Source organism: Euprymna scolopes, chromosome 1 (genome assembly GCF_053919585.1).
Source record: "Euprymna scolopes isolate OS-2025 chromosome 1, ASM5391958v1, whole genome shotgun sequence".
NCBI lineage: Eukaryota > Metazoa > Mollusca > Cephalopoda > Sepiida > Sepiolidae > Euprymna > Euprymna scolopes.
In genome coordinates, this window is record NC_136482.1 from 23,368,282 (window position 1) to 23,385,399 (window position 17,118).

The 17,118-nt window shown below is 30.0% G+C and overlaps 1 protein-coding gene across 5 annotated transcripts in view; it reads left to right on the forward strand.

Moving 5' to 3' along the window:
- Positions 1-16,710, forward strand: part of LOC145286068 (solute carrier family 66 member 2-like) — a 216,274-nt gene extending 199,564 nt beyond the window's left edge. For all 5 annotated transcript variants that reach the window (XM_080134945.1, XM_080134857.1, XM_080135094.1 and 2 more), the window contains one exon: positions 385-16,710. In XM_080134945.1, the coding sequence (XP_079991071.1) occupies positions 385-574 (190 nt within the window). In that variant the 3' untranslated portion in view covers positions 575-16,710. The remainder of the gene's footprint in view (positions 1-384) is intronic.
- The last annotated feature ends 408 nt before the right edge of the window (positions 16,711-17,118 follow it).

Consider the following 17,118-nt stretch of genomic DNA (forward strand, 5'->3'; position numbering starts at 1 on the left):
AGGAGACGACAAATCTGCTGTGTTGCTCACCTTAGACTTTTCTTATTGAAAAACAAACTCTTGTCCTTCGATATTGTTATAAAAAACAACACCACAAGGAATAACAATTATTGATATGTTTTATCAACAAAGAAGGACGCAAATCGCCAATAAAGACTATGCTGAAATGAATAATCTTAACAGCAGGGACAAACTGTTTGAACTGAAGAACATTTTATTTTATTTTGCTTTTCTTAAGTTTGTTTTTAAAATAAACGATTGAGTAATCAATCACTTAAAATTAAATAATTGTTTGTCTGCTTCTTTCCCGCCATCATACGCTTATTCATTATATAACAGTATACATTAGCAAACTAATGATTTACTTTTCTTTTTCTTTTTTAGTAAAAAGATGGTTGGGTTTTGGACAATGGGTGACGTCTTCAAAACAGTCTACTTCATCTTGCGAGCAGCTCCAGCCCAATTCTGGATATGCGGTGTATTGCAAATATCTGTTGATTTATCAATATTCGCACAGGTTTTATATTACGGGGGGTTTCAGGGCCGCATTATGTCCAAATCAGCAGTCAGCTAGCTTGGAAGACATTGCAATGACAACAATAACGCAAACTGAACAGCAACAATCAGCAGCGGCAGCAACAACACCAGCAGTGGTAACAACAACAATAACAACAGTAGCAACAACAACAACAGCAGCAGCAACAACAACAGACCAACCGAAAACTGTACTATGAATACAATCATGAATATTTTTTGTTATTATTATAATTATAAAAGCTCTAATGTTTTTAAAAATATTGTTATCATTTGTGTTTCAATAATATTGTATTGTTTGGTCCTCATTGACATTTATGACCAAGATTTCATGACGACACAAGAATACCGTGGAGAACCTTGTTAAATAATTTTTGTTTTTGTTATCTTTGGAACAAGGATTTAATCGTTTACATACTTTTTTTTTTTTCTTTGGGTTATTATACTCACAAACGTTTATATTTATGCCATGTTTTGGCCAATGCACCATCCAGCCTTCTTCATATGGTTCAGATAACGTTTTTTTATGTTGTTTTTTTCTTCGTATTTATACATGTGTATTGCTGTTTTATGTACTTAAATCTGATGAATTTATAATTTTGACCAGTTCTCATTAAATTATTGAACACTCATGTCTGGTATGAAGTACGTGGTTGTGTCGAGCAGGGCATACGTATACTTGTAATATGCTGCAATTACAATTTGTTTTAATCTGTTTTATGAACAATTTCCATTTTGGTACAAGTACATATTTACACAAACAACTTCCTGCTTTGAAAGTCATCCGCACTAAACAGCAAAACCTAATCTAAAGATCAAAAAAAAAAATGTTAGTCAACACATAAGAAATTTTTTTTTTTTTTTTTTCATTGAAATATGTTTTACAGAAGATTTTTTTTTATATATAAATTCAATGTTTATTTAAAAAAATTTTGTTACAAATATTTTTTTAAATATATTTACAGAAATACACATATTTGAAAACTGATTATTTTCATTGAAACGTTTACTTACGGAAATAATATTGAAAGTTGTTTTTTTTTTTTTTAAATATATATAATAAATAAATGGAAAAGAAAATTGATAGTTATTTAACATTGCCCCAAAATATTATTTTTTTTTATAATTAAATATAATTAAATTAAATAAATGTAATGGAAAAGAAATGTGCATTTGTCTAAAAAAAAAAAAAAAAAAAAAGTAATTGAATTTCGTAATAAACACAGATCCAGTAGATGATATTGCCGAAAACAAATTCTTTTTGTCTTTAGTTTAGTCTACACCGTTTAGTGTGGGCCACTTTCAAAGCAGAAAGTCGTTTATCTGGGTGAATATGTGCTTGTACCTCCATATTTGATTAATTATCTATGCTAGGTCACCTGATTATGTTGGATCAATCCTAGCACATGAGCAGACTCTTTATACATTTTATTCTCCATAGTTGTTGCTCTATAAATTGTTATTTCATACCAAATTGGCCGGTGATCAACCTCCTCCTTTCACACATAAGCTATCCCTAATTTCTTGTATTTAAATACAGAGAAAAAAATCATCACCATAAATGGACAATATACCTGAAGAAGTCTGGAAGGTTAATCAGCTGAAACAGAACTATAAATATCATTGTTGTTGCATGGATAACCGTTGTTCAAAGAAAAAAAAATGTAAATAATATTGGTGTTTATTTGATATTTGGAGTTTGCTGCAAAAGAAATGGAAATCTACATATTGTGAGGCAGGATTGCCAAATTTCTTACGCTGCCGAATGAAAACCTTGAAATGTTGTCAGTCAATTGGATGCTCCATTACGATCACACCACCATTAAAAGAAAATTTGCCATCCCATTTTAAAAAAAAAATTATTTTTGGAGTTGGGTATTCTAACATTTGTAAACTCTTTAAATATCTCTGCATTTTATGTGCACTTGAGATTACTACTGATTTCTTTCCAATTTTGGAAGAGTTGTACATAGGAAAAGGGGAGACAATCCAAAATTTTAACGATTTTCAGGGAAACATTTTAGATTAAATTAATGAACTAATACAAAAGGAAGCATTAATTACTCAAACATTTACTGAATTAAATTATTTTTTAGTTAATATATGTAAAATGAACTATTGATTTTATTAATATTTCCAAATAAATTCAGTCAATTTGGAATTAAAATTTTTTTTAAATGTTTACTTTTTTCGAAACCATAAGTTTCTTTAAAAAAATATTATTTATACATAAAATATGACTATCAATTTTGTATATTTTGAAATGTATAAATTTTCTTTTGCTTTTTTTTTTTTTTTTTTTTTTTTTTTTTTTTACATTATAAGTTTAAAGGAATTTAATTCAATAACTTTTCAAGTTTTTCTTGATACATGAATAATACAGATGTCAGCCATGTTGCTTACTATTGTATTAGACTTCAGTAACACACAGGATTATGATATTTGGATGTTTTAAGTTCATCTGCATTTCATGTTTGAGCATTTTTAAAAAATTTTTTTCATTATTTCCTGAAATTTTAGGATTTATTTTGTAATTAGTAAATTATTTGAAGTGAAAAACTAAGATGATTATGAATTAAACATTTATTTCCCTAAGACGTTCTTCCTATAATATATATATATAATGGAAATTCAATAAATGCTCTGGTAAATTGCTTTTTTAATGTAGGGGGAATTCTGAACAAGAACCTTGTGATATTCTATCTACACATAGTGCAAACAGGATATATTCTAGACAGAAGGTCACAAGGCCAAATCCATCTGAACAAATATTTCAACTAATATTTATATTAGCTAAAGTACTCACCTATTTAATACCCTCTCTAAAAATTTAACTTTTTAAAGAATAATAAGGCAAATAATTTTTTTTTTTTTTTTTTTTAGGCAGTGTAATTGCAAAGGAGCACCAAGAATTGTTATCTATAAAAAATTTAAAAACTATAATAAAATGGAGCGGAACCTGATTGTACAAAAAATAAGTACAAACTATGTTATCATTTGATTACAACAATCGTTTGTTGATGAATATTTTTTTAGCGTTATTTCTGTTAACTGTTTTTTGAACAGCAGCAGCAGCTGCAATCAATCTGGTGAAAATCAACAAAAAACTTTGTGAGAAAAAAAACGTTTTTCTTTTTCTCCAATTTTCATCGTTATGTATTTACATATCTACAAAATGCGTATATTTACTTATGTTTGTTTTTTGTTTCTTTTTAATGGTTTGACATTACGGTTGTATGGTTATGCGAAGATATGTATAACAGTAAAAGAACAATTGACACACATACTCAATCACAAACACACATATTATAAAATGTACACACACATTTGAATAATTAGACAACATGCTCGAAGATCTAAGGTCTCTCTATACAGAGGTTTGTCAGAACAACCTGGCATGAAGATATGTTAAGTTACAAGTTAACTCTGACCATATATTCATAATAAATTTTCAATTTGTAGTTTTCTTTGTTTATTCCCAGCCCTGTGGACGAAATTGTATTTATTGATATTACTTATAGAAACAATAATGTCAGGAAAAAAAAACAGTATGAATTATAATATATAGTATAAAAAGTTCAATAACTTGTAACTTTAGGAAATCATAAAACATTAATTTAAAAACAAAATGAAAGCTTCAGATACCAAGGATACAAATAAATATTACAGATAAAGTTAAGTTCAATAGATAACCCTTAATATCAAACAGAGCTAATGTATTATAACTAAGTAGAATAACATGTTCGTTATTAAGCGAGGATCTTTGACAAAATTAGTATAAGTGGGAAACACCAACACAGAATTTTTATGCTGCATAGATAAACACACAAAATATGCACGAAAACATTAACAAAAAACATTGAATAAACAGATACAAAAAACTTATATATACATCAACACATATCTAGATCACTTCTGAACAAACCTACAATCTTACTGAAAATAAAATTTGCAGATAATATGTATGTATGTGTGTGTGCGTGCATGCTCGCAGAAATTTAAAAAAAAAAAAAAAAAATTTTTTTAAAACAATTAGTCATATGTTGCTCTGCGATCTCCTCCCGTGTAATTTTTCAGAAATCCTGCCTGATTCCATTCCCCTACCCATGACCGTTTTCTTTTACAGAAAAAAGAAAAGAATAAAAATGAATTATTCTAGACCATGTTTCCATTTAGCACTCCAAATAATTATGGTATTCAAAAAGGGTGTAAATTTTATTGTTTAAAGAGACACATCCACTAGAGGTAGATGTCAAGTTTAAACGATTCCAATTCCAACAAATTAGTAATAGCTTTACAGGGTGACTCGCCCCATCCCTAAAAAAAAAAAAAAATGGAGTCCCAACTTTTCAATGAGCCATGTCTTAACTTTCTGTGTGAGTAGAATGAAACTTTAGCAATATATTTATATTGTGTTAAAAACATATCAAAACACGAGTCTTGTGATTACTATCCATTATTATTATTATTATACACAGCATAAGTTGACACACCATTTCTAGTTAGATCACCGAAATTAAGCAACAGTAAACCTAGTTAGTATTAGATGGGTGACCATTTGGAAGCACCAGAACATCGACTCCTCCCTGCAAAAACTCTATTGTCATCTTTCCAGACCAGGGACTACTTGTGAATTTAATGTTCCCTTCATACTTCCTTGTTTGAAATGATTTCCAACTCTGAGCATTTTTTGAGGTGCATCACAAGTTTTTCTATGACATACTGAGGTATAGCTCTAACCTCCTTCCTGATAGCTTCCTTCAGTTCTGTAATGGCTTTGGACATCCATGCACAGGTCTGTCTTTAAGGTAGCCCCATAGAAATAAAGGGTTATGGTCTGAGCTGTCTTCACACGAAATCAGTTTGGAAACTGATCACATGGCTTCTAAATTTCTCTTTCAACCAATTTTGGTATGACAGGTTTGAGATGTGAAAGCTTGTTCCATCTTGCTAAAACTTTACTATAAGTGATGAGTTTGGGGTTTGCATATTCTTGTGCACAATTCTGTTGAATCGACTGTCTCGCACGATTCATCAGCTCAGCTATACACTGCTTTGGAGATCTTGAATGGCTTGGACGATTGTCACTGGTTGCAGTGAGGTTCTCTATTGTCGAATAGTTACTGAAGTTGTCCACTTATTCCTGAATGCTCTTTGCAATCATATCTTGACAATCACATTTGTTTTGTTTCAAAATGCAATAACAAATAATTATAGTTTTCTAACAATTTTGTTTGATTAATATTTTAATAACCAAGCAAAACTAAAAACAAAATCTCAATATCTTAGGGAAAATAACTGTTTAACTTTAAATCTAGAAAAGAACATTAATGGGTGATGCCAAGTCGGGAGAGCTAGTGGAAAAAAAAATTATTTTTTAAAGATCAACTGGTTTCTTTGTATTCCATTGCCATGATTTCACAGGAAATGAGGATTTGATTATTTCTTGCTTTTGATTTTAATTTTAACGGCTTCAGAATATTAGTTCGACCACATGTTTCCCCAAAATAAGTTTTTGAAAAAAAAAAAAGAAAAAGAAAAAACATACTTCATTTTCCTTAAATACCATTGCAAAAATGTTTCACTTTGAATTAGCAGGGTTGCGTAGCATTGCCCAGGAGATAAATAAGAAAATAGAAAACTTTAAATTTTTTTCTTTCTCACTCTATACTGTTGATTGCAGTGTGATGCTGGTTTTGTGCAGTTCTAGGAGGTTCACTCATCCAGGATTTACCTTCTCTCTTTGAGAAGGGGTTAGTTTATTGCTAATCGCACGAGGCACCTTTGCCAGGCAATGCCAACGCGGCTGCACAGGCACCTTTTACAGGGTCAAATTCCTCCTCCTCTGGACCGCTGACCTTTCAATCCCACTTTCCGACCATAGTGTCACATTTCTGGTGGAAGAGAAATAAATAGGGCATCCTTAGTCACATTACTTTTTTAATATACCCTCCCCCAACTGCACCGCTCTCTTCCTTATTTTTCGGCAACTCATTTAATGTAATGAGAGAAGGAAAAGGATATTCATCTGCAGTCTGTTGTTTGACCTAGTTTCAGTGTCTTTTTTTAAACAACTTCAGTAAGGAAGTATTTTTTGTATGACTTGTTTGGATTGGACTATTGTTCTCATCTTGAGTGTTATTACAATCAGCCTTCATCTTGAAAATTCAGAACTATAAAGTATTTTTCATTTAGAAACGAATGAATATCAAAATATTTTTGTTTTACCAAAACCAGTTTTAGGCGATACTAAATCAATGAAAGATTGAAATACGACTTTCCTTTATAAACTAGCAGAGCTACCCAGGTTTATCTGGGGTCTTGGCTAAGAAAAAAGAAGCATTAAAAAAAAAGTGTTTCTCTGTAATTTTTTTTATATCCCCTTCTCTCCCATCTCCCAGTTCTGCATAAACTGCTTAATTGGCATATCAACCCTTTTTGAGTTTTAATTTTGGAAAACGTCTTTATTTTTCAAGAAAACAATGGTTGTTTTTAACTTAGCGAAATATGATTGAGTTTTTTTTTGGGGGGGGGGGCAATAACATCAATCTTTGGTGCATTTTATGTCACAAAGCCAGTATCTCCAGACAGCCTGATCTGATAGAACCAGTTAAATTTGAGAGACTTCGAGAAATTTAAGCAAACATTAAAAGCAGCTAAACTTTTTCTTTGTTGGAAATAGATTAGTGCTTATTTGCTGCCATTTGAATTTGTTTGAAGCTATAACTAAGGTTAAATAATATAAGATCTCAAAAATGAGAGGCTACCACCAGCAGGTGCAGTTTAAAGAAACTGATGGCATAGTACAAAAAAGAGCCATTTATTAGCCTCCCAGTAAACTAGTCTGGCAACAACGGGATTATCAAGTTCCTTTTTATGATTTTGTTTGGATTAAAAATGGTCCTGGGCCATCAATTGCTAGAAAATATAGGAATTAGTGTTGAGATGATTAAATTGAATCAGGAATCTATAAAATCAAAACTTTTTGATATCTGACTTAGTATCAGAATTGGAAAGATTTGGGCCTAATTTCTGATTCCAAAAACGATTCTTTTAGTTTTATTTTTAAACCTTATATTTCATTGCTGTAACTAATGATAAATATTTGATTTTAAATTACATTTTTACCGTTTCATTCTAACATCAATTTTCTGACATCTTTACTTCCAGAAACCATCTGATTTTACCTTAATAATAATGATTCATCAAAAACCTTTAGGATAAAATCTTAAAATAAAGGGAGACTACCACTAGCAGGTGCAGTATAAAAAAAAAATTGATTGAAAGCCATGGTTGACTGCCAAGTAAACTAGTTTGGGATTATCAATTTCCATTTTTAGATTTTACTCAAATTAAAAGGTGTCAGACCATCAAACACTGGAAAATCAGTGTTGTACCTGCATAACGGAACATGGGTAACTAATGCTAAACAAAATTTTAACTTTTTAATTTGTCTACTAACTTGGGGTGCTGAAGAGAAACATGGTCCAAAATCCCGGCCACTCTTTAACTGTAAGCACAGCACGATAACAAGTTACTTGTTTTGATATTTGAAGACACACGCACATATTCAATTGGAAAAAAATTATATGAAAAAGTGATTTGTGAATCTGACCAAAAGCAACAAAATTGTTGAACCCCAAACCTCGCTCAATGCTTCGCACCTCAATCTTATTAAAGAACAGAAAAGAAACAACGACAACGATATAAAAAAAAAAAAATGGTGACGATTGTCAAAAAAAAAAAAAATGGAGACTTTTGGCTGTCGTTTTGTCAACATTTGTGAATTGAGGAGGACTAATTTAAAAACAAAAAATCATTGTAGATATAAACAAGAAGACGACCTGACCCGACCTGTAGAAATGTTGTTTTGTCGGAAGTGTTGGAGATTTGAACCCATTTACCTTGTACCCTTCCTTCCTTCTCCTCATTCTCTCTTCACATTCCTTTAAATGGTTTTTAGGAAAACAATTCGTTTAAAACAGTCCTTTTTCTCCACCTGCCAATTCAATTCTAGCCCAAACTCGAATCTTAACAATTCAATCCTAACTCAAACCCTTTATCTTTCTAGTCTAATTTTTTTTTTTTTTTTTTTTTTTTTTTAAATAATATTAAAAAAAAATGTTTCTTTGGTTCAACTTCTTCGTTCACATTCTAAGTATTCATCTTGAGCTCACAGTCTCTGTCGATGTTTCCCAATATTCTTATGTTCTTCCATAGTGTTTAATCACTATATTTTATAGAAGTGCATATTGGTGCAGACTAACGACTTGACATGGTGTTTGAGCTCATGTCAGTTCTGTAACACCAAGAGAATATTTTATAAAGAAAAATAATGTATGAATTGTAGTTGAAAAATTTATTGAAAAAGATGATTGCATGTCATATTAGTTATCTCCCTTTTGTGTCTCAGTTTGTCAGAAACTAATTGGTAATAGTCAGCTAATGCACTTCCTAATTCTCGCCATAGCGCTACCGGAAGCAGTGACAAGGCAAATCAGTTCCTTCACTTTTATTAACTATTTCCATTGTGAAGCGATTTATTAATATAAAGTATAAGAAATTATTGAAAAGTATACAATAAAAATTAACAAAATTAAACAGATAAAAATTTGAAGTTTTAGTCTTTGAAACTTCTCCAAAGCATATGTATTTACTACTTTTGATGATATGAAGTAAAAGTTTCATTAGCATAGTGAAGTGAGTGGTGAAAAACACACGCACACTAATACCCTCTGAAATTGTAAATATTTTATCAATCAAATAATAAATTTGCTCTGAGTGGTTGCTAAAACCAAAATCTCAACATGCCGATATACACCAAATGACCAATTATTATAATAACTCTACTAATAACTCAGGAAGAAGAAGTGAAATGGAATATCATCTTCAGTGAAAATCTTTGGTGTTCTAACAATATCAGATTGTAGATCGTGTATTTTTTCCCTCTGATATCACCTTGTAGTCAAATCCTGATTCTTTTGATTCCTTTCAGATCTTTTCTATTATCATCCTGTTGGTGTTTTGCATTCCAAAGAGAACTCTATTATACTCAAGATTGTCCACTTCTTTTGACTTCCGGTTTCTGCTGTCTGTTTGGCTGGATAATTAGACATTGTTATTTTACTTTCTTTCCCTTTTTGATCTCATTTTCATCTTTTTTTTTTATGTAAATATGCACAAAGGATGTTGATAAAGTATTTTACTCCTAACCCATGTAATAGAGATCTCTAAGGGACATAACTCCGGCAATAGTCAAGATAGTCTACATTTTTTTAACTTCTGGTTTCTGCTGTCCATTTAGCTAAATAATTAGGCATGATCAAGTGGACAAGAAAGTCATTCTTAACATAAGGAAAGGGGGAAATTTCACCTTATCTGGAAGGAAGATAATCGTTAATTAAAAGAGACCATATCTTCCTTGTTACCATCGTCCCATCTGCAAACAGAAATCAAAGTCAAAAAGAGCAGACAGTATAGACTATATGTATGTCTCTTCCACAAACATGGAAGTTCAAAATTGCTCATAAGCAATTATTTCTGTAAAAAAAAAAAAAAACTGGAATATTGTCTTTTTTTTTTTTTTCTCTATGAAAATAAGATTAATAATGGAAATTAAAAAGAAAATATGGATACCAGTGTATTTGACTATGGAAAATTTAGGTCACATGATATTTTTTTAGACGGTGTAAACTTGGAAAATGTTGCCTCATCTGAAATTGCTATCTCCTGTTAGCAATAGATTTTAAAAAGAACGGAAAACAATTAAATTCAAAATTAGAAAAGAAAATGAAAATATTACTTTTTTTAAGTCTTTTAATTAATTCTGACTTTACTTGATTTAGTTTGTATAATAAAATAACTTTTTTTTTTAATGAATTTACATAAATAGAACTTTGATTTAGCTCGTTTTGTGTAGAAGTATCTTTAATTGCATTTTTGAATTTTTTCAGGCAGAAAAGATGCATATCTTTTCTATTAAATTGTGTTATTAAATTTAGAAAAAAAAATTTTTAATTTTTTTTATTTTATTCATTTGTTTTTGTAAATTTGTAATTTTATTGATCCTACTCAAACACTTTTTATTCTTTTTTTTTTTAATCTATTGTTAAAGCCCATGGTAATTCCAGAAGAGGTAACGTCTTTTAAGTTTACACCGTCTACAATAATATCATGTAACTTAAATTTTTTTAAGGTAGTAAGTTTGTTTCTGTTCAAATACATCAGCACTAAAATATGTATAAAATTAACAGTTGAAAATTAACTACTTATGCAGTACAAGGACTAAATCATCCAGGCAGTTTACAGAAAATGCTAAAAAGAAAATCTTAATGAAAGGTAGATTTTTTTTTTTTTTTTTTTTTTTTTTTGTGTGTGTGCAAATGCTAGCCAATTTTTGTCAATAAAATATATTATTTTTGTCAGTACAATTCAATAAAAAATTAATTGGAAATGAAAACTATTCTTGAACAATTATTAGACAAATTTTTATGAAATTTGTAGAAAATTCAAATCAAGAAAAAAAATATTGTACGCGTAAGTTTCATTTTTATTTTTTGATTGGAAACCAAATTTTTTTTTTTTTTTTTTTTTTTTTTTCTTCAAATCAAGATAAATATTTATATTTATTTTATATAATAAACCAAAGAAATATTCTCTTTATGGGTTTTTGCATTAGGAATAAGGCGCTCAACGTTTTAGCACTTTTCAGTGTTTTATGTAAGCCGCCCAGACGATTCCAACAATAGCAGTCATACTACATAAGTATAAAAAATTATCGTTCACAATTCGTGTAAACAGCTTATATTGTAACCAAAAGCAGGACAGCAAAGAAATATGACTGCAGGCAAAGAAAGCTGCTTTCTTTCTTTCACCTAACTTCTCAGGGATCCGTTATCGACAATCAGTTTGCTAGAAACTGGGTCTATTTTCGATCAGGCTATTATATACGTCCTGTTCATATCTAGAAGGTCCATCCTTCCAGGTGTTGCCATCCCTCTTTTTATAAGAGAGTTGCGACTTATCAAGGTCCAGAGGCTACTCGAGGACAAGGCTTAATAAGTGAAAACTGATAATTAGTAATAGTAGAAATTGATTATTTACGATTACTCAACAAGAACTTGTTTAGGTTGGACTTAAAAACGACACAGCTATAGTCAGTTGGGAAGCAGCCATGTGATATTGTTCCACAGATGGGTAAATCTAGAAAAAACTTTGTTCATGGACTTTTCATTTAATTTAGGTATGAAATAGAGAGTAATGGAAATTGTTGACAATGGTTTTAGCTAGGCAAGTTTTTGCTGCAAATGATTATGGGGTGGGGGGCATAGATTAAAGTTCAGTCGAGCACCTGTCATGAAATAACAATAGAGCAGAGATAAACTTGCTACATTTCTTTTGTGTGAAAGAGGAAGCAAGGAGAAGTCATCTCCTACTAGATTTCAAAGATGGTTTTGTACCCTGTGTATTTGGCTCTTATATTTTGAGAATGAGTTAGATTATACCTAACTGACTTCAATGCATTCATCAGGGGATGCTGACGGGATTGTTCAGGCAATTTATAAGGGGTCAAAGTGTATCACATTGTGTGCTTGCTTATTCTTCCCACCTAATCTTGAGTGGAAGGTAGATATGAAGAAACCTAACTAAATGGAAGTATGAATGAGGAGTTCTTTCTTAAGCGGTTAGAGACTGTTTAAAGCTCATGAAGAATTTGCGCACATTTATTTTATTTAACGGGAATCTTATTTTATTTCAATTAAACTCAAAATTGTTTATAGTGTAAATATATTTTTCATTTTGGACAGAATTCGGATTTTATTTTTTTAATTTAACATATTAAATTTTTTTAATTTTTTGACAAAATTTTTCTTTAAAAAATTTATTATATAATTTAAAAAGAAAAAAAAAAATTCATTTAACAACAACAACAAAAAAAGGATTAAATCACATTCCAAAGCAAGAATCCTATATTATAAAAAAAAATATATTCTTCCCTCCTTCAACCCAACTTTTTTTTTTTTTTTTTTTCTCGATTCCTCATCCCATGCTACCACTCCATTTTGTGTTGGGGGGGGGGAGAAAATGCATGAAAGAAAGGAACTTCCGTCAGACGCCAAGTTTGCTGTGAGACTGGTATAAACCTTTAATAAATGTCCCCCCCCCTTTTTTGCTGATTTCTTCATTCACCACCATTCATGTTTTTATCCAATCTTGATTTATTATTTTGGCAGACTCTTACTGCAATCACTAAAATTATTTATGACAAAATTGGTTTCGGCATTACTCCAAGACAACTTTTTTTTTTTTTTTTTTTTTTTTTTTTTAAGAAAATCATGTTTTCGTCATTCAAAATAACAGTGCTTCTATATTAAACAAACGAATCAAAGTATTGAATTTCAAGTAAAACAAATGGTATCTATGTAATTGTCATATTGCAAATAGTAACATATCCAGAAATTATGAAAAATGATAACAGAAAAATAATTATTAATAAAAAAAAAAAAAAAAAATTGAAATGAACCGAAATCACTATATTAATTATAAAAAAAAAAAAAAAGTTGGCAAGGTTCATAATTAAGTTCTGTTCCTTACATTATATGCTGAACATAATTCAAAATGTCGGACAAATTTTATTCTGCATTTAAACTTTATTAAAAACTGTTTTTCATTAATAATTATTTTTCTACCTTGTTTTCTGTAATTTTTTAATATGCTACTATTTGTGACATAAGAATTACATATGTACTATTTGTTTTACTTGAAATTCAATATTTTGAATTTCGGTTGTAAATATAAAAGCACCGAAATAACAAACATTATCAATAAGTTATAGCAAGTTTAAGTGTATGCATGAAACCTGGAATAAATAAGTTGTTTCCCTCCCTAAAAAAAAAAAAAAAAAAAAAAAAAAAAAAATGGCTGATATAAACAAATCTAGAATCATGTAAAAGGAAATAATTCTAACATTTATCATTCTTGATTACCGACAATATCTACAGATTATTACCGACATACTAACTTTGATTCATCCCTCCTATTTTTCATTATAAAATCATGTTTTAAGTGAAAATGCTATTACGTAATTACATGTCATGTTGAAATAAGTAAAAATAAAAATTAGAAAATATGATCAAGAAAAAATAAAATTTATCAAATAATGCTGTTTTCTTGACTTTAGTCTATTGCGTCCAATGTCGTATTGCAAACTGACTTATCTCCCTTGTTTTCATTTAACTTTCGCTATTTCAAATTAGAAAATGGCCGATCAGTGATTTATCATTTTGTAAAAAAAAATAGTTCTAGTAAATCTACTTAATCATTTTTCAGTAATTTTTGATATTTTTACTAATTTCGACATGGCACGTATTCATATAATAGTATTTTTACTAAAAATGCAGGCTTTTAATATCCAGTTATAATGCGCAAGCACCATGTTTTTCTTCACTTTCTTTTTATCTACAGGTTATTGCAATTTGCCAACCCTGTTCTTTCATTGAAAATTTTGACCTTAACAAAAAAAATAATAAAACATTGTAAAATGTGGAGTTATCTCCCTTAGCGTGATTCTGAATTTAAAAAAGAATTTTTAGGGTTTTTTTTTTTTTTCTGCGTTTCATATGTTGCATTAAATTTGCTATAACTTACCTGTTTTAATACTTCATTCATTTATTTATTTATTTATTTATTTTTTACTAAAAACAGCTAGTTGTCTCTGTCGGTGACCTGTATGACTTGTTGGATAACAATATCTTCAGCATAGTCTCATTAAATCACTGAAATTAAGCAACATAGTCAATACCAGATGACTGATCTTGTGGGATTATTAGACACTGTATGTGCAAGGATGGTGCCAAAAACAAACTAACATTATTATTTTTCCTGACCAGGATATACATGCAACTGGGGACTATTTTGTGAATTTGATATTCCCTAGAAACTTTCTCTGACCGAGAAAGCTGGCTCAAGTTGTACAAGATGAATGTCATATCAGGACATCCTCTTTAGTTATAATGTAGCAGTCGTAGAGATGTTCCTTTTCTTCATTTGTAGCTCGGATAATCAAAGCAATTAACAACTAAAACAAAGAACATCATTGTTTGCTCAGAAATTTGACATGTTACATTTGCAGCAAGTGCATCAGGATAAACTGCATCTTCCCTTTTCAGTCGCCATAGGCATGAAGCAACCTGATGTAAGGAGCTAAAAGAAAATATTACTTCAAGCTGTAAAAAAAAACTAACCAGCAATAAATGTTAGGTAGATTCCAACCCTGAAAACAGCAATTCTTTCTCATTTGTCAGAAACATCATTGATGGAATGTGAGGACTAAAGAACAAAGTATAGGAAGCAAGAGTCATGATGCTGCCGAAAGTAAACCTAAGGTTCACTTTCATCTCCCCACAGTTATATGGATAAATTCTAACCCAAAAAACAGTAATTTCTCACCCTTTGTCAGAAACCTCGCTCATGGAACGTGAGAACTAAAAGACAAAATAAGGAAAGCGAGAGTTATGAGGCTGTTGAAAGTAAACCCAAGGTTCACTTTTCACTCCTGAAATTATCACTTGCAACATGATAGCCTTCTACACCCCGCCTCCTTTCTCTACACATAACTCACACAATGCTTTAAGGAAACTACATCTTATTAAATTTTTTTAATTATCTCCCTTGTCCTTCAAGCATGTTTTGGTGTAATGTTGAAACCTTGTAAATAATTAGAGCGATTCCATTTGGATTCTTCCATTTTTTTCTTTGTCTCTTCTTGTGTCTCCTCATACTTTATAACTTTGAAGCAGTAAGAAATAAAAAATTTAAAAAATGACAGTTTTTTAACTACAAATGCCTTTTTCAAATTTGATTGCTTATAAAACTAGTAAGACATGTATACGAGTCGTTCCTTTTTACTATATTTTTTTTTCCTTTCAGACAATTTGATGAATGGATGGAAAATTGTCTTTCGAACCTTTTTCTCCTTGATAATAATCTTTCACTCACCTTCTTGTAATTTCTCTCACTGCAAACCAACCAACCTGTATATTTTTTTTTATTTATTTATTTTTTTTTTTTCAATTTTTTGGGGTTTTTTCTTTCAATTTTTTTTGGACAATTAAATGACATTCATTTAAAATTTTTCATCTTTATTTTTTTTTCCTAGATAGAAAACATTATTTATAAAGAAAGATTGCCTTTTCTTCATATTTATTTTAAATTGTATTTTTATAACTTTTTGAAAAATTACTTGGATTTGATTTTCATTTGATTTCTTTTTCTTCAATACTTTACATTTCTAAAAAATTTCTTTATATGACCATTGTTTCAAATCTTTTTAGAGGAGTATTGATAATTTGGATTATTCAGACTACTATTCTCATGTTGGTATTTTTTTCAAAACATTTCTACCTATGTTACTACAGACAATAACTAATAATGATATGATAATCAACATTTCTATATTTCTGAATATCTGAAATGAGGATTATTTGGAATGTTCCAACTACTGTTCTCGTATTGTTATTCACACATTGTTTCAGTCGATGTAATCTGTGACATTGTTTAGTTGCATCTTGTCAAACTTGTAAATCTGCACAGAATTTAGAACGGAGCCATTTATTTAATCCAGAGGTGAGGTAGCATGTTCTTGTTCTGTTAGCCATGATCGATTAGAAGACTTAAGTAATTTGCAATGTTAATCTGAGTATCACTGGTGCTGAGGATTGAACCTTTTAACTTTCAAGAGTGTCACAACTGAATTTTACCAAGTACTTTATCCGTTATGCAAATTTATCCAGTACTTGCAAAACAGAACAAGAGCATGGTACTCTCATGAATTAAATAAAAGTTTTTCTTTGAAATTCCATGCAGATTTTCGAGTTCGACAGAAACATTCCAGAGTTCAACATGATACACCTGAAGACAGTTAACTTAGCATTGACTGAAACATTGTGAGAAACTCAAGATGAGAATAGTAGTTCGAATAATCCATATAACATAAATTAACACTTCTACTCGGTCATGGCTGATAGAATAAGAACAATCTACTCTCATGAATTCCAAATTCCATATAGATTTCTAAATTCAAAAAGATCCACTTGAAACAAATCAAAAGTTACATCAGCCGAAACGTGGACACAATCAAGATCAGAATAATAGTCCAAATAAAATTATCATAATTTCTGGGGTTTTCTTTTTTCTTTTCTTTTTTTCTTACAAGATCGCAACCAGAGCAGAATGTGAAAAAAATTCTTTATAAAAAATGTATAAAAGTAAAAATGATTTTGTTTTCGTTAAATATTAATAAATGAATCATTTGGAATTAAAGTCTGTTTAGTATTACGCATGTAAACTTGAAATGTGTCATCATCTCAATGTGAAATGCCATGAGATCAGATCAAATTCAGTCATGTTGTTTTGATTTCATTTATTCACATAATGTTGACACATTTCAAGTGTTTTTTTCTCAAGTTTACATGCATTATACTAACTGGATTTTAACATCAAACAATATTTTTTAATGCCTATACAGAATTTTTTCTTGCATTCTGTTCTGGCCACAATCTTTAATGTTTACCTTCTAGTTTTATG